We start from the raw sequence: 17,955 nt of genomic DNA on the forward strand, positions 1-17,955 counted from the left end.
ATAGGTTATTTGGCTCCAGTCATATAGCAGGGGTAATATTTATTCACTAAAATGAATTTTGTGTGTGTGAAATATGGTGAAAAAGAGAGAACAATAACCAAGTTATCTGTCCGACTAGCCCCTGATTTTGTTAAATACTATTAGTTATTAAAGAGCTGTTCTATTGTAAAGGAGAGGGAACAATGTCAGTTTTGATGTAATCTCTGTTAGCTTGCTCACATAAATCCTAAGGGCTTGAAAGAAGAAAGCTAATTGTTTACAGAAGAGTGTTATTGAAATAGCTGGCCAAGATGTGGTCTCCAGCCACCGTCAAAGGCACACAACCCACTTTCATCAGAGTGGTGCGAAGCCGACAGGCCCTGTTTGACTCCTCACTATACTTGGCTAGTCCAGTAGCATCAATTTCCAAAAATGCTTCTTTCACCTCCAGCTTGCCAGGAAACTCCATCCCTTCCCCCTAGATGGGGCCCTACCCACAGTACTCCATGCATTTGTTATCTCCAGGGTGGAGGACTGTGGGTATGTTTACACTGCCGCTGGAGGTGTGTCTATACCACATGCAGCCATAACTGAGCTAGCTTTAATCTAGCTAGCTGTGAGTACAATAGCAGTGAAGGGGTACTGACTCAGGTAGCTGTCCTATACTGACGTCCGTGCTGCCACGGCTTCGCTGCTATTGGTATTTGTGTTTAGAAAAAACTAAACTTGGGAATGTCTACACAGGCTGCTGTCACCTACCCAGATTGCTGCGTCGACATACCTCGTAACTCGTTGTGTCGGAGCTGAATGTGAAGATGATGCATGTCTCCAACTGGTACAGAAAGCAACTGTCCAATTTCTCTATGGCTCAAGCTGCTGCAAGCACATCAAGCCCAGGCATAAGTCCCGTCACTGGCTCTCAGTAAGTTTCCCGTACCAGTTTAAGGCCTTGGTTCAAATCTCCAACGCAATTAATACCTCAAGCCTCAGCTATATCAAAGTCCAAATTTCCATCTATGAATCATCGTGATATCAGTGCTCCTCTGGGACAATGCAGATCACAACACCCAGGACAGAGCATGTGAGAGTTGGGGACAAAGTCTCCTCCATCAAGAGGATCTAGCTACGGAACAATCCTCCAGAGGAGATCAGGCAAATCCAGCAGCTGACCATCTTTAGGAAATGCTGCAAAACCTTCCTCTTTAAGACCAAAAGTGATGCTCACAATACAAACACCCCTTTCATTCCCAAACCCGACCAATTCTCCCACCACCACCCCCAAAAAATCCCCAAACCTGTCGCAAGCAGAGTTTTGACCTTAAAAAGGAAGAAGTGTGACAGATTTATGTTACCAATCTGCCTGGGGCATCAGGTGATCAGGCTGAGGTTGTGACAGAAGTGCCAGAGACTCCAAGAAGTCCACAAAGGACTTTGCAACTGCTATTGATTTTACAGGGAAGGCACTCAGGTACTATGGTGGTGGGTGGCCGAACAAAACCCAACAACAGATAGTAGTTATGATTAAAAATAACTCTGGGCTCAAGGGACAATCAACTTAAAAATCTCACTTCTGTCCAAAAATATTTTACTACTATTGTTGCAAGTAACATCCAGAATGACTGGAATAATGAAAAATATAGAGATTCCTCCATTTTTTTCCAGCTTGTGCATTCAGTAGCTCTTTGTGCCTAGTCAGTTTCACTCTCTCCTCTGTATACACTGTAAGGCCTGATCCTGCAAATACTAGCGCACAAGAATAGATGTATACATATGAGTGTGACGGAGTAGGGAGTGGGGAGGATTGACCTGGGAGTGTTGCACGGGAGTTTTACTGGTACTGTCTGCATTGGTGATGGGATATCAGGGTGTGGCTTCACTTGAGGGACGATACCTGAGCACATAACCTGAGCCAGGAGGGGGCTGGGACCAGGTGACACCTTCTGCCCAGAAACTGGACAAAGGCTGGAGGAGGAGCCGGGCTGTGTGGCTGGGTGAGACGGCTGGAGGGGGTTTCAATTTGGAGCTGGCTGGGGAAATGGAGGGAGATCCAGGGCCGGGGTCTAGGCTCGCTGCCCCCCAAGATGGACCTGACTGAGGGGGTCCTGTTGTCTGGACCTACAAGCTCTGTTTTGGACTGTGTTCCTGTCGTCTAATAAACCTTCTGTTTTGCTGGCTGGCTGGGAGTCACGGTGAATCGCAAGAAGTAGCGGGTGCAGGGCCCTGACTACCCCATACTCCGTGACAATGAGTTGTCCCACTGAAGCCAAACTTCTTAATGTGCCTGCAGGAGTGCAGCCTTGATTTGTCAGTTTGTTGCTTTGGCTGTCTGGGGTTTTCACACAGTGACAGGTGAGTGACAACCCATCTATCAAATAGGAAAATGAAGTTATAAAACCGCAAAATTGGCAGATGAAGCCAGGGACAGGAGTAGCATCTGAAACTATTTGACATATTTTTTAAAATGGGCTAGATTTCAAGTTGACAGAGTTTCCTTAATAATATCACCAGTGATGCTGTTCAGGTGCTAGGCTCAATCTGTTCCTTTCAACAATGAATCATTTTTATATATGTTTTTCTGTTTGGTGTTATGATGTTTTTGTAAAAGATACATGCTAGTTTAACCACAGCTACTAGACTTGAAGCAGGAATTAACTCAGGGAAGTTCTATGGCCTGTGTTGCACAGGAGGTCAGACTAGATGACCACAATAGTCTCTTCTGCCCTTGGAATCTATGAATGTCAGGCAGTTCCCACAGTTCAGCTTGGCTAATTCATAAAGTGGACTCAACAGCTGACAAGAGCTTCAGTGTTCATGGTCAAGATGTTGATGATTTCTGTGATGTGTTCTCATCAGATTGCAATGTATTATAATGCACAGACAAACTTCTGTTTGAAAGATGATTTGAGCCAGAGTCTAAGGCATGTTTCAGTAGCTCATTATGAAGAGATTTTAAACATCCCTTAGTTGTGATCCAGCTACGTACTTATACAGTCAGATAATCCCTTTCAGGGCCTGGCTCTGGGCCTGCATGACAGGGAATGCTCTCAACTAGTGGATAAAGTAGATCAAAAAGGGAGTGTGGGAGCTCACCAATTCTGGTGATTGTGTGTCATCATAACTCTTGATGTTGTGGGCTAAAGTGACATGATGCATCATCTTGTGTGATTGTAATGGGAAACGGCTCACGGAAGAGGAAAGAGAGAAGAGATGGAATATATCAGAAAGGAGTCTACGTGACCAAATGGATCCATAAACAGCTAAACAAACTCACTTCGTAATGGGACATTAAAACATTCCTTAGATTGTGTGTGATGGGGTGTGCAAATCCCACACTGGGCAACAAGGGGTTAACGAATTACTTTGGGCCCAGCCACCCCTTCCCTGCCACACCTGCAGCAAATGCTCCATGTGGCAGAGGAATTAAAAAACAGGGAAACATCTTATTTGGAGGCAGGCCTGTGATTCCTGCAGTGCAGAGCAAAGTTGAAGGCTGAAATGTCTAAGATAACTGTCCCAAAGGGCCCTCCCAGAAGGAAGGAAGGAAGGGAGGGAGGGAGGACCCACCCCAGAAACAGTCAGAGCGTGGAACATTCCCCTCTCCCTCACATATGGATCCTGGACATTGGTAATCCCTTTTTATTCTCTTGGTTTGGACTACCCAAGCAGGGGAAGCCTTGGACTGAGCTAGCTTGGGTGGGTAGGAAGTGACTCAGAGAGGGCAGCCTTAAGCAGTTTTGGTTGCCAGATCACTAACAGCCCAAAAAGGCCCTGGGTTGGAGCCTGGTGGAGTGGGAGGACCTGGGCTCTTCTACCAACAACCCCTCTGCTCGTCATGGGTCATAGCCCTAACCACTCAGCCACACTTCCTGACCAACCCCAAGTGAGGATTGTTACACTCTGACTCAAATCATCTTTCAAACAGAAATTTGTCTGTGCATTATAATACATTGCAATCAGATGAGAACACATCACAGAAATCGTCAACATCTTGACCATGAACACTGAAGCTCTTGTCAGCTGTTGAGTCCACTTTATGAATTAGCCAAGTTGAACTGTGGGAACTGCCTGACATTCATAGATTCCAAGGCCAGAAGGGACTACTGTGATCATCTAGTCTGACCCCGTGTCCTAGAACTTCCCCAAAATAATTCCTAGAGCAGATCTTTTAGACAAACATCCAATCTTGATTTTAAAATGGTCAGTGATGGTGATTCCACCATGAATCTTGGCAAAATGTTCCAATAGTTACTTTCACCATTAAAAATGTATACCTTATTTCCAGCCTGAATGTGCCCAACTTCAGCTTCCTGTCATTGGATCATGTTATACCTTTCTCTGATAGATTGAAGAGCCCACTATTAAATATTTGTTCCTTATGTAAATACTTAAACTGTAATCAAGTCACCCCTTAGCCTTCTCTTTAAGCTAAATTGATTGAGCTCCTTGAGTCTATCACTGTAAGAACTGTTTTCTAATCCTTTAATCATTTTTCACTTTTCTGTAGATTCACACACATTTTTCCTGTAAAATGTAGTATAAGAAAAGAGAAATGCCATCTAAAGAGTATAAATTGCAAAATTTAGGACCTATTCTTGAAACACCTTTATGCATGTATGCTCATGTAAGTAAAGTTATTTGCTTGTAACCATTTTTGTCGTTAAGTGAGTTCAAGTACAAGTGATAATCTTCCTCTTTTTATTAATAAACTTGTTTTACTTTTAATCTAAACCAATCCAGTGCTGTGTTTGAATTGAAGTGATTGTTAACTCCAGTTACAGTAATAAGATGTATTTTTATTTCTTTAAGGGAGCAGCAAACCTTATTACTTCTGAGCGTTCCAGGAGATGACTGGATGCTTCCAGGCAGATGGTTTTGGGGAACTTCAAGACTGTAGGTGTGTTGCGCTCACCCTAAAAGTAGTAACCCAGGCTGGTGGAGACCAGGATGTAGACAGGCTGCTGGGATCGGAGAGTGGAACGAGGGCTGCATGACACACAGACGCTCAAGGAACTGCACACTTGTCTGCTGGATGTTGGTGTCCAGGCTGTGAGCCCCAACAGCAGGGCCATCCCTACGGGTGTGTGGGGCCCAGGGCGGAAGTGATGAATTTGTCACTTCCAGGACTGACCCGTCACTTCTGGGATCAACCATGCCAGGTCAATTGCACCAGCCTGCAAGGACCCCCGAGCGGTCACCCCGATTCGCTGTACCCAAGGGATGGCTCTGCCCAGCAGCAGAGCATTTTAGGCACCCAGGGTTACAGGACTGGCAGTGTCCCAATCCCTTACTGGTCTGAACTGAACCCCCAAATCTGTCAGATACACTGAATACCATGTAATTTACTCTGTGGCTCTTTCTGATTGCCATAAAAAATCATGTCCCCATCTGCTCTGTGTGAACACTAACGAACCCATGGTGCTCCTTGTAAGGACTGGTCTACACTAGAAAAGTTATACTGATGTATCAGTTAAGGGTATGAATTTTTAACCAATATAATCATTCCAGTATAAGCCCTAAGTGTACACAGTTATACTAGTATATTGCTTCTTGAACTGGCATAAACTATACTGCTATAAACACTGATGCCAGTATAACTGCATCCATACTAGGAAAGTTCTGCCATTTTAACCATATCCCGATTAGATTCCTATTAGAGTCAAGGTCTTCAATCCTGCAGACATTTAAATGTGTGTAATTTTGCCAATGTGAGTAATCCCACTGATTTCTATGGTACTGTTCATGTGAGTAAATTACCCGTGTACTTAACATTTAAAATTCAGGCTTTGGTTTGCCCCAGTTCCTTAGCAAAAATGTGGAACCTCATGGCCAGCTGAGAACATGGCGTCTTTTAACAGAGTATTGGCCTGGTCTATGCTACAAAGTTTTGTGAGCATAGCTATATCGGCTAGGAATGAGGAAAAAGTCACTCTCACTAGCTACCCCCAGCGTAGACGCAACTACGCCAGCAAAAGAGTATTCTGTGGATTTAGCTAATGTAGATATGCCCACAGAAGAATTCCTTCTCCTGGCATTGCTGTACTGACTAAAGCTCTGTAGTTTAGACATGGCCTTAGTTACAGTGTACAGCATACAGCTTTGACCCTGCGATGGTTTCCAGGTGTTAGCCGATGGCCAGGGATGTTTGGTGAGGTGCCAGCTATGCCCATTTATACCATCCGTGACTTTAACCGCTAGGACACACTGTCCCTTCGCGGCGGGCAGCCCGGGCTAGGCTGACGGATGCCCCAAGGTCCTAACCACCCGTGACTTTAACTGCTAGAGCTCAGAGCTCCTTCGCAGCGGGCAGTCAACACTGACTGACAGGTGCCCCAATGGCAGCACTAAGAGCCTCTCCACACCCGTGACTTTAACTGCTAGAGCTCAGAGCTCCTTCGCAGCGGGCAGTCAGGATTGACTGACAGGTGCCCCAAGAGTTTGCCCCGTGGAGGCGGCACAACTCAACGCTAGGCTCTTAGTACTCTCACCTAATGGCCAGGCTTTATAGCCAAAACGGCTGAGGTTCTTTAATTGTGTTGGCTGCTTCACAGTAAACCAGAGAAACAAGTCAGGCTTATGCACAAATGGTTACCAAAATTTATTAAACTAGATTCTAATCATGTGGTTACAAAATTGCTAGTGCCTACTTATTTAAATGTAGAGATGTTACACACACAAACAAGTTACAAAACTGAAGCTACAATCCCAAAGAAAGAAAACAAAGTATAGAGCTCTATTTCAAAATATGTGTACACTAAAGATAGGAGATCAGGTGTGGGTGCTTCTTACCCTCCTTGCATCTCTCGATTCCAGCGGTGCCAAGCCAGGATCGGTCACTCAATTCCGCGGAAAGACGAATAAGGGACAAGGCTCAGGGACCCTCTTAGCTGCAGAAGCCTTGGGAGGCTGTCACTTATCTGACCAGCAGATAGATAGTGAAAAGCACTCAAAAATCATGGTGCTGTAGGTCCCCTACTTATACCTCTGTACTCCTTTATTCTCTTTCTCCTTTCTATGCCAAATTGGGGCTGGTCTATCTGGGTGACGCCAGCTCTCGCAAGAGTAGTTCACACTTGCAAGGGAGAAACAATAAGTGTCGACTACTGGACATTCCTTTTATTAGGGTAAATATTTTCCCACCTAGGATGTTGGTGTGTGTGCATCATGCTGTTTTAGTAGGGGCTAAGAGCCATGTCTGTCACAGGGCCTCTGCCTGCTGTGAGCCCAACTGTTGTATACGTTCCCAGAGGCACATTGTAGCAGCACACCTGTGCTTCTCACAGCTTCAAAGGCTGTGCTGGAGTGCCCTGGTGTTTTGGCTCCCGTGTGTTTCCAGCAATGCTGGTCTGGGGGGGGAGGGGGCTGGCTGTCTGGCTACACCAGGTGGGTGGGTTTCATGTGCCCACACAAAGCCCATTGCAAATCAGTGGCACTTCAGATGGATGCTGGGTGAGGCTGCAGGAGTAGGGTGGGCCAAACGCTGTAGTCCGTAAAGGAGGGCAAGTGGTTTGATTCTGTTCTCTCTGGTTGGCTGGGGTTTGTTTTCTGGTTTGGGGGAGGCTGCTGGGCTAGGGCTTTGTTTGTACACACATAAAAAGCACTTAGGGGGAGAGATTTCCAAAGGCACGTAGAGCCCTTTGGTGTCTCCCTCCCAAGGGAGTTGGGTGCCTCACTTAGGGTGACCAGAGAGCAAGTGTGAAAAATCAGGACAGAGGGCAGGGGGTAAGAGGAGCTTACATAAGAAAAAGCCCCAACTATCAGGACTGTCCCTATAAAATCTGGTCACCCTAGCCCCACTGCCCTGGGTGACTTTGAACAGAGGCGCCTTCTCTCTCTCCTCCAAGGCCCCCTGTAATGCCAGGGAAGGGGCCCCAGGGCAAGCTCCCTCCCCACCCCAGCTGCAAGGCAGGGCAGGCTGGAAAGGGGCCGGCGGGGCTGGGCTGGGCTGGGCTGGCTTGACACAGAGGGCGGAAGCAGGTTTCCCCGTGGCGGGGCAGAGGCTGGGCGAAGCAGCAGCAGCCGCCGCCACCGGTCTAGCATGTCGTACTGCTGGGGAGCCGGCTCCTGCGGGCAGCTGGGGCTGGGCGAGGCGGCAGCCGGCGGGCCGGTGCGGTGCCGGCGGGGGCCAGAGGCCGGCGGCGGCCAGACGCTACTGGAAGCGGCTTGCGGGGAGCGCCACACGCTCCTGCTGCGGCCCGACGGCACCGTCTGCTCCTGCGGGGCCAACGCCCGGGGGCAGCTGGGCAGGAGGCTCCGCCCGGGGCAGCGGCCCCCGCCTCGCAGCTACACGCCGGGTAAGAGGCTGGGCAGTGCCCTGCCCCGCTCGGGCCGCCGGGGGCCAGGACCATGGGGCGAGGCGGGTGGTTCCGGGGGCTGGGTGCAGGGGGTCTGTGCGGTGCTTCTTCTTCACCCACGTCGCTGGGGCCGGAGCTGTCCCGGCTCTAGGGCTGGGCGGGGCGGGGCGGGGCGGGGCAGGCGCCCAGCTGGGTTCCGCTGGGTATATGCAGCCGGCTGGGAAAGCCGCTCCCGCTCCGGTAGGTTTCCATTTCTCCCTCCTGCCGATCCAGCTGCAGGTTTCGGATTCCGCCTCCAGGTCGCTGCTACTCTCGGTTTCGGATTCCTGGTGGGGGCAGTCAGCTGCTGAGAAGCGAAACCCAGGCGCAGCTGCTGCTCTGCTTTCTGCCTGTGGCTGGCTGGCTGGCTGGCTCTCCTCCTCACCAGTAACTCGGAGAGAGACTAGCGAGAGAAGGTGGCAGCCCTCTCTGCACCTACAAATCAATATCGGTGCCAGGGTGGATTTGATTTAAATCATAGTTTAAATCAGTAGTCAGGAAGACTCGATTTAATCATGGTTTTCTACATAAAAGTGCATTCCTGTTGGTTGTTATATCCTTAATACCTATTCTTCACAACCCAGAGAGGTTTCATTTTTAGGTTTCGTTTTTAGAAGGTACAACTATACATTTTTAAACTGATTTATTTTGAAAACGTTTCAGATTAGGTTTACAGCTATATCAGAAAATGAATGATTGTTTGGTTATTTCATTTACCAAAAGTAATTGAAGGAGATATTTTTGAAGTTCACCTTGAATCTCCAGTTCAACAGGTTAATCATTAATATTTGGAGGATTTTCTTGCCATGCTGTATTAAGAGGAGATCACCAGACAGACATTTAAATTGTTTTATTTAACTAAAACAACAACGTTAAGTATTCTGGATTTTTTTTCTTCAACAGCAAATATAATATTTTAGAAAAAAAGCATATGTCTCTTACTTTTCACATTTATCTTCAGACTTCTTGTCCTTGTCCAGATCTATTCCACCCCCAACAATCTTCTATTCACTGAACTTTTTGAAACTTTTCACTTTTAGAGAGAGGTAAGGGATTGACTCTGTACACAAATTTGCAGAGGGACAATAGAGTTGAGGTCTGTTATTTCTCACCTCTATATATTATTTATTTATTGGCCGGGAACGGCAAACCGCAGCCCCTGGGAGCTGCGGGCGGCCATGCCTGCGGACAGTCTATGTAAACAAACTGTCTCGCGGCCCGCCAGCGGATTACCCTGACGGGCCGCAGGTTCTAGCACCTGGTTACTAGTATTGTTTATGGCTGGAATGTGACCAATCAGGAAGCAATGTGTTTTGTCTCCTTTCCATCTGATTGCTTCCTTTTCTTTTTCTATTGAGTTCAGAAGTAAACATAGAGCTGTTCCCCTGTGAATCCACTCCTTTCCTCTCCCTGCTCTCCTCTTATACTTTCCTCACAATTTCTGTCTTCTTTCCTACTCCTGGGGCTGTGTTCCATTCCTCCGGAATAGGAAAGTTGCTTTCTCTATTAACAGTTCTCTACCAGCCTCTCTTTCCTTATTTCTCTTCTTGCTGCCTGGATCATCAAAGCCCTATCTAAAGCAGAATTGTATTCTGTTATCTAGATTCAAAATATATATTTATAATAATGTTATTTCCAACCAGCTTATAACAGTTTTATAAAGGCAAGGCAAAATTTTAGGTTCAAAATCAGGAGAGTGGAAGGATTTTCTCATTGCTGTAAGTCTGGATAAAAATAGAATTTTACACAAAGACAATTACTTGGCTAAATTCCCCCCCCCCTTTCTCTTTTTACTATTTTTGAAGCTATTTAAATGTTAGTGCTTTGTCCATCTCAGCCTACTTTCTGATTTTTCCTGCATTGAAGTCATAATTCTGTACAAAAGATATCATGGTCTGTTCTTACCAATAAAATTATTGCTACAAATTTGGTTTATGACTTATTTCCAGCACCAAAGAAGAGAGAGAGTTCTCTCAACCCATCTTTTTAAGTAAAAGTACAATAACATTGGTAATTAGCAAACCTAGTTAGGAGAAATGAAAAGCTGTGAAAGGTGAATTAAGATTTTAGGCTGATGTGTTTAAATATTTCATTCGTATAAAAGTTCTCTTATATTCTTGTGGTACTGCCATAATTTTTTCCCAAGGCACATTAGTGTTAAGTGTTAGAAACCTGAGAGTGCTCTTGTTTTTCCTCTGTATTAACCAACACGCTCATGGTCCTGTGTCAGCCTTGATCTTTCCAGTAGAGGAAGGAAACTCCATTTAGAGCCTATTTATGCTGCTACTTAATTAGTGGGAGGAATCACCAATGTGAATTTCTTCCCCCAGGAGCTGAGTGTTGCTATATGACTAATCCTTTGCTATTGGCAGGTAGGGTTTGCGTATATCTTTCTTTCTGTAACCTCTGAATAACGTTTTTTCCCCACCAAAAAGAACAAATTCAAGCTTTAGAAGCACAGATTATTGTTCATGTGAGCTGTGGAAAAGAACACTCGCTGGCTGTTTGCAACAAAGGAAAGGTCTTCTCCTGGGGAGCTGGGTCTGAAGGCCAGCTGGGCACTGGAGAATTTAAGGAACAAAGTTTAATCCCGAAGTAAGTAGCCATTTAAGCGTAATGTTTCAGACTCACTGTATGGTCCCCATTTGTACACGTCACGAAACCACTACAGAATCTGGCCCAGTTTGACATTGGTCAGGACTGGAACTGGAAGGTCTGAGAGAGAAAAGTTGAGTTTTGGGGGAAGTTTGCAGAGCATTGAATCTCACATATAGCTGTCTCAAAACAGGTGTAAGAGTATTTAGATGCTGTGCGTGGTTTCCCACTCTTGCATAGCATGTTCTTTATTTACCCAAACACAGCATTTCATCCACAAGTTAACTTTGTCTCTGTATGATTTCTTTTATCATAAATGAGGGATTAGACGGTGGTTCAACATCACCTGAATTGTTTGCAGCTTGTTTAGAAGAGATTTTTCAGCTAACTATATTGGGGTGATGTAGGCTTCGGCATGCATGGAGAGAAAACTGCTTGAGGATTTCAGATATTTTTTTTCAAGTGCAGTTACAGGACTTATTTATAAATATCAGTACATGCACTCATCTGTGAATATGGGACTAAATTCAGCTCTGGCATAAGTGTTCCAGTGGAAGTCAGTGCCAGAGCAGGATTTGCCCCCTGCAATTTTTGGGCAGTGGTGCAGCCACAAGTTAAAGTAGGGGAGACATGTATTTATTTCACATAATCCTGTTAGTTGTTCTTGTAAATGACATTTGTTTTCCATCCCCCACCGCGAATGTCAGATCAATGCAAGTTAGGTTGCTTTGCCAAATACACCTTTTTCTAACCATTTTGCACCTGACATGTTTATGACATGACTACTGAATGGTATACGGAAATGTAAAGCACAAACAGTACGACCACAAACCCTTTGTTGTTTTTATAGCAAGTATATTTCTGTCTGTCTCTTTCCTGTTTAAGGAGAATTGTTGTTTACCTCTCCTTCCCTTATCCCTCCTCCTCCCACAAAGTTGGATGCATCAAAGACCAGATCAGCTACTTCAGCGCCCTTTAATCCTGACTAAAGTTTAGGCTGTGCAAGAAGCGTGGGAACAGGTCTCAACTCTCTTGCAGGGTACACTGAAAATTGAGGATCAAGCTCTAGAGCTTATAGTTTGTTGTATGGGTGGGGAAGAGGGTAGCAGCCAAACAGAGAAGATCCAAAAGTGCGTGGTGCTGGTCAGGAAGGGGATGTGGCAGTGATGGCTCAGGGATGATCCTATGGGGGCATGACCAATTTAAAGCTGCACTTCCCTAGGGGAATCCTTGTGGTGGGATGGTGCCTGCTGTTTCCTTGACCTTAAGTCTTTCCTTCCCCAACTTTACTCCCCAGCAGGAGATTACTAGACCTCTCCTCACCAGCAGGGATGCAAATAACTCCTCAGCACATCAAGTTCTAAAAAAAGCCAGTGAATGTTGTAAAATAGTCACTAACATCTGTACACCACGGAAGAAGAATAGCCTTGACCAGACCATGACAGTTTGGTCACGCGAGGAGTGGTTTAGCTGGCATATTAAATTCTGAGGCCTTGCTGAACTCGGAAACAAAATGCTCTGATCCTGTATCAGATGAAACTCTAACACTTCTTTACCCATTCATAATGTTGTTTTTCACTCTTGTAAGACAACATTTTTAGTTAGTTATTCCCCATTCCACCCTCCCATGCATGCCCTTTCTATCTGCTTGCTGGACATGGGGTTGGGAAATTGTAAGCAGTGTATTAAAACTCACACTTGAAAATGATTTAGTGAAAAATATTGGGTCCATTCTTAAAAGCACTCTACACACAGGCTTAAGTGGGAATTTAGCACATGGAATAGACCCAGTCTGGATGACCTTATGGCATATCAAACATGGCTCCTCCAGGAAGTCTGTAGAAGAGACAGGGTTTTTCAAAATGTTTGGAACAGTCTAAAACTCCAGTCAAGTTTGTTTTACATGCATAGGCAATACCAACAGAGTATACTCAGAGAGCACTATTAGAAAAGAAGCTTTTATAATTAAGAAATATAGCGTGCTTTTTAGACCCTTAAAATTCAGATATAAGAACAGCCATACTGGGTCAGACCAAAGATCCATCTAGCCCAGTATCCTGTCTTCTGACAGTGGCCAATGCCACTGAGGGAATGAACAGAACAGGTAATCATCAAGTGATCCATAATCCAATCCAATTCATTAGACTCCCAAAAAATCTGATCTATAAACAATCTTCATGCTAAATTTTTAGTTTCTGTTCCAAACTGCTAAGACACCCAAGCTCTTAAAAAATCAACCTTACAACATTTTCTCCATTATTAACATTTATGTTTGCTTTCTGTTTCCCACCCTGCCTTTGTAGTAAAACAAACAGCAGAACAATATTTTCTTGAGCTTTCTAAAGACATTCATCATTAGGAAGAAACCAGAAAGTTTCACCCCTCCAGGTGAAAGTTTGACAAAGTTCTAGGCAAAAGTCTTGTTAGCATGGGCACGTTCAGGGAACCTTAACTTTAGCTGTAGCTATGCTCTCCAGCTGTAATGCTTATATATGGATACTTCTGCTGTCAACAAAGTTACATTGCAGTGGATGTGTAAGAATCTATTCCGAATAGGTTCAAAACACAGTGCACGTTCACCTCTGTGTGAATAATAGACCACTGAAGCACAGGACAAATTAAGTCAGAGTCCAAATGACACATTTATATGCATCCATCTTAAGTAGTGGAGAAACAACCTATTGCAGAAAACTCTGACTGGCTAATGGCCAGGCAAAGGTAAAACAGAGACTGCAGAGTCAGTGTTATAAAATATAATATTACATTATCTGTTTTCTGAAACATAATTGAGTTTTTCATATGATCTAGAAGCCAAGTTAACTTGGCTGTCCTGTTTCTACTACAGGAAAATAGATGGCCTTTCTGCTCTCAGAATAATACAAGTCACCTGTGGGCACTATCACTCGGTTGCACTTGCACAAGGTAATACACATTTCATTCTTAAATTATTTCCAAAGTGCCATGCAAGCAATTCTGTTCTTTGGTGCAGTTAATATATGTGTAAGTCAGATGTTAAGTTATCCATTACTCCTTTAACAGAAATTATTGTTATTAATCATGCTCGTTACGGCAGTGCTCATGGACCAACCTAGAATGGAACCCTATCGTGTCAGGTACAATGCAAACACAGAGTAGTACGCAGTCCTTGCCCTGAAGAGTTTACCGTCTAATAGATGAGACAGAGAAAAGGGAGGGCAAAGGGATACAATATACAAGCAGAGCAATCAGTGTGATGCGGGCAAATGTCAATTTATCTTTTTCTGTTTTTCTTACAGCCCAAATAATGCTTAGTACCTCATTTCTGAAAAAGCCCAGTGGGGCCAAGTTAGCCATTGGTTAGTTATGCTCACAAAGGAGCTGCTAGTAACATTTTTTGTCAAAGCGTTAGCTATTGTGTTACTTGTGGCACCTTAGAGACTAACCAATTTATCTGAGCATAAGCTTTCGTGAGCTACAGCTCACTTCATCAGATGCATTCAGTGGAAAATACAGTGAGGAGATTTATATACACACAGAACATGAAAAAATGGGTGTTATCATACACACTGTAAGGAGAGTGATCACTTAAGATGAGCTAATACCAACAGGAGAGTGGGGGGGGGGGAGAAAACCTTTTGTAGTGATAATCAAGGTGGGCCATTTCCAGCAGTTAACAAGAATGTCTGAGGAACAGTGGGGGGTGGGAAATAAACATGGGGAAATAGTTTTACTTTGTGTAATGACCCACACTTTGGGAGACAGGCCAGTCCTTGCTTACAGACAGCCCCCCAACCTGAAGCAAATACTCACCAGCAACCACACAACAGAACCACTAACCCAGGAACCTATCTTTGCAACAAAGCCCGTTGCCAACTGTGTCCACTTATCTATTCAGGGGACACCATCATAGGGCCTAATCACATCAGCCACACTATCAGAGGCTCGTTCACCTGCACATCTACCAATGTGATATGTGCCAGCAATGCCCCTCTGCCATGTATATTGTTCTTGTTAACTGCTGGAAATGGCCCACCTTGATTATCACTACAAAAGGTTTTCTTCCCCCTCCCCCCCCAGCTCTCCTGCTGGTATTAGCTCATCTTAAGTGATCACTCTCCTTACAGTGTGTATGATAACACCCATTTTTTCATGTTCTGTGTGTATATAAATCTCCCCACTGTATTTTCCACAGTATGCATCCGATGAAGTGAGCTGTAGCTCACGAAAGCTTATGCTCAAATAAATTCGTTAGTCTCTAAGGTGCCACAAGTCCTCCTCTTCTTTTTACGAATACAGACTAACACGGCTGCTACTCTGAAACCAGCTATTGTGTTGGGTGTTGTCTGTGATGGGAAGGCAACCCTTCTCAAAACTGCTATTTAGATAAGAAAATGTCAAAAATCTTCCCCACGTTCTTTTGGGGAGTTGTTCATTTGATAGCTAAAATCCATCTTCAGTAATAAAGAGAGGAATGTGTCCCTTCTTCCTTCTCCTAGTGAGGAACCACAATTCTTGCTACATGCAGTGAGGCGTCTTACATCCAGCGCGGATGGTTAAATGGGCAGAGAAGAAGCTTCCTCTGCTGTTGCCCGTTCTGTACTTGTTCTGTGGCTAAACAGAAGGCACTGGGTTCAGGGCTGTCAATCTGGCACTTGTCATGAGCACTACATTAAATATATGCCTTTGGCATAGGGTGTCATGTTAAGAGGGTGGTATTTTATCTTGTTATACAGGTTCACTGGCATTAAAATGGTAGAAGGGGACGCTGAGAAAAGCATTCTCCGTTCATTATTTGTTATTGTTAGATGAAAAATGTAACATAGTTTCTGTGAGCATACAGAACTACCTGATTCCTCAGCTTTGGATGGATTAGGAAACTACAGATACTCATTTCAGTTTGCTACCAACACAAGCTGTGTAAAATTATTCTGTCAGCACAGTGTCATGCAGCTCCAGGTATTTGCCAAATCACAAGCATGAGGAATAATGGATATGGGCCAAATTTAGTTGTCATCACACCCCACAGTCATTGGGGTAGTGTGTGGATTAGTGAGCATAGAATTCATCCTTATGTGGCTTGACTGAGTGGTAAATCTGCCCTGCTCTGTGGCATCAAGTTCACATCAGGGGCATAATTTTTCACAGCTCTTAGTGAGCTAGTTAGTGCACGTGTCGCTTGAAGGTGTGTCGTCTTTTACTTTGTTTCTCTCTTTCTTTTAAAAAATATAAAGATGGCAGAGTCTTTTCATGGGGACAGAACACCCATGGCCAGCTGGGCCTGGGTAAAGAAACCCCCTCCCAGCCTAGCCCACAGCATGTCACATCTCTCAACGGGATCCCCTTGGCTCAGGTTGCTGCCGGCGGGGGACACACCTTTGCGCTGTCTCTCTCAGGAGTTGTGTATGGGTGGGGAAGGAACAACGCACGGCAGCTGGGATTAAATCACGCTAATACAAGAGGTAACTCTATCCTTTCATTTCTCAAGGAAACTCCATCTTAATTCCAGATTTCCTCTCGTTGTATAGACTCTCCTGAGATAATGGGATGAACCATGACTAGAACTAGATGAATACGAGGGGGGAAAGGATATGTAAATGTTTGAATGAATTTGCACCAACTGTGTTTGCCTTCTGTTCATGTTCTATCAAATGAGTTTATTGGCGAGAAATCACCAAAACGGCAAACTTTAAGCAAAAATTTGCAGAATGTTTGCAGGAAACACATTTTGAATTCATATTCACACTGGAAGCCTGATTGTAAGAGTTGTACCTACCCAAAGAGGGAGCAGAAACATCCTGTGACGTTACCCAGGGTACAATCTGGACTGATGGACAGCTGTGTCCCCTCAATTCTCCGACCTGGGGTGACTTTTACACTGCTTCGCCGTGAGAGCAACCACTCCTGGTCTGCTCACACACAGCCTCCAGCAAGTAGGTTACTCCCAGCTATACTGTATGAGTACAGTAGCCAGCCTGTCATGAACTCTGCTGCAGGGCAACACCAGCAAACTCCCAGTCCCAGACTTCCCCTCAGAAATGTGCATCTTGTACTGCCTAGCACCCTCCTGGACAATACAAGTTCATATAAAGTCCTTTATTTCATTAATAGAATAACAGGGGTAGCCAAACTGTGGCTCGTGAGCCACATGCAACTCTTTTACAGTTAAAGTGCGGCTCGCAAGTCCCCCAGACTCCCTCCCAGTCTCCACCTACCAGACGGGGGGCTGTGGGGAGAAGCTCAGGACCTCACCTTGCAGGGGGGTGGTGGGGTAGGGGCTTCTGTCCAGCGGGGAGGGGAGCAGTCTCAGGGCTTCAGCCCTGTGGAGACTATGTGCTGGGGCTTGGGGCTTCAGCAGGAGTGGGGCTGAAGCCCCAGCTCCCAGCAGGTGTGAGCTGGCTCTTGAACTTCTAAAGATAGTTGTATGTGGCTCGGAGGGCCAGTAAGTTTGTCCACCCCTGGAATATGATATGCACAAATCCTGTTCTCCCAAATGAAGTTTCCCAAACACACTGGTTTAGATAAAACAAATTTATTAACTACAGAAAGATTTTAAGTGATTACTAGTAATAAGGCATAAAAATCAGAATTGGTTACAAGGAATAAAAGGTAAAATGTAACTAATGCTTAACAAGCTAAGTGAATTCAAAGCAAAGGGCTCTCTCAGCAGAAGTTCCAATTGTCTTACTGGCTGAATCCTTCAGTCAGGATCCCTCTCCAATGCTGCTTCCTTTGTTTTTCAAGCGTTGTTGATGCTGAGGGTGGAGAGAAAGGAAGAGGTGGTTTGGGATGTCTGCTCTTCTAGCCATTTCTCTTCCACAAGAATCACCTCCAGCTGGCATTCAGGAGACACAAAGTCTGTCAGGAAGCTCAAGCTGCTGCTTTGTCAAAATGTCAATTCTTTGCCCACACCCTCTCTCCTGCGGAAGAGTGGCCACTTAATCAGCTGAGGGTCCATTTGATCTTGTTGACACATGGCTGAGCCCTTGGCTAGCCTTTTGTCTCTAAGGAACTGGTTTGTGACTGCCCCCAGAACAGGTTGCAACATGTCTCAGCAATACCACACAGCAGAATC

General features: G+C 45.1%; 1 protein-coding gene across 1 annotated transcript in view; it reads left to right on the forward strand.

Moving 5' to 3' along the window:
• The first annotated feature begins 8,014 nt into the window (after nucleotides 1–8,014).
• The window catches only part of LOC141986261 (putative E3 ubiquitin-protein ligase HERC6), a 34,586-nt gene continuing 24,645 nt past the window's right edge, over nucleotides 8,015–17,955 (forward strand). The window contains exons 1-4 of the mRNA XM_074950580.1: nucleotides 8,015–8,270; nucleotides 10,745–10,904; nucleotides 13,750–13,826; nucleotides 16,115–16,342. Coding sequence (XP_074806681.1) covers nucleotides 8,015–8,270; nucleotides 10,745–10,904; nucleotides 13,750–13,826; nucleotides 16,115–16,342 — 721 coding nt within the window. The remainder of the gene's footprint in view (nucleotides 8,271–10,744; nucleotides 10,905–13,749; nucleotides 13,827–16,114; nucleotides 16,343–17,955) is intronic.

This window comes from Natator depressus, chromosome 4 (assembly GCF_965152275.1).
Source record: "Natator depressus isolate rNatDep1 chromosome 4, rNatDep2.hap1, whole genome shotgun sequence".
NCBI lineage: Eukaryota > Metazoa > Chordata > Testudines > Cheloniidae > Natator > Natator depressus.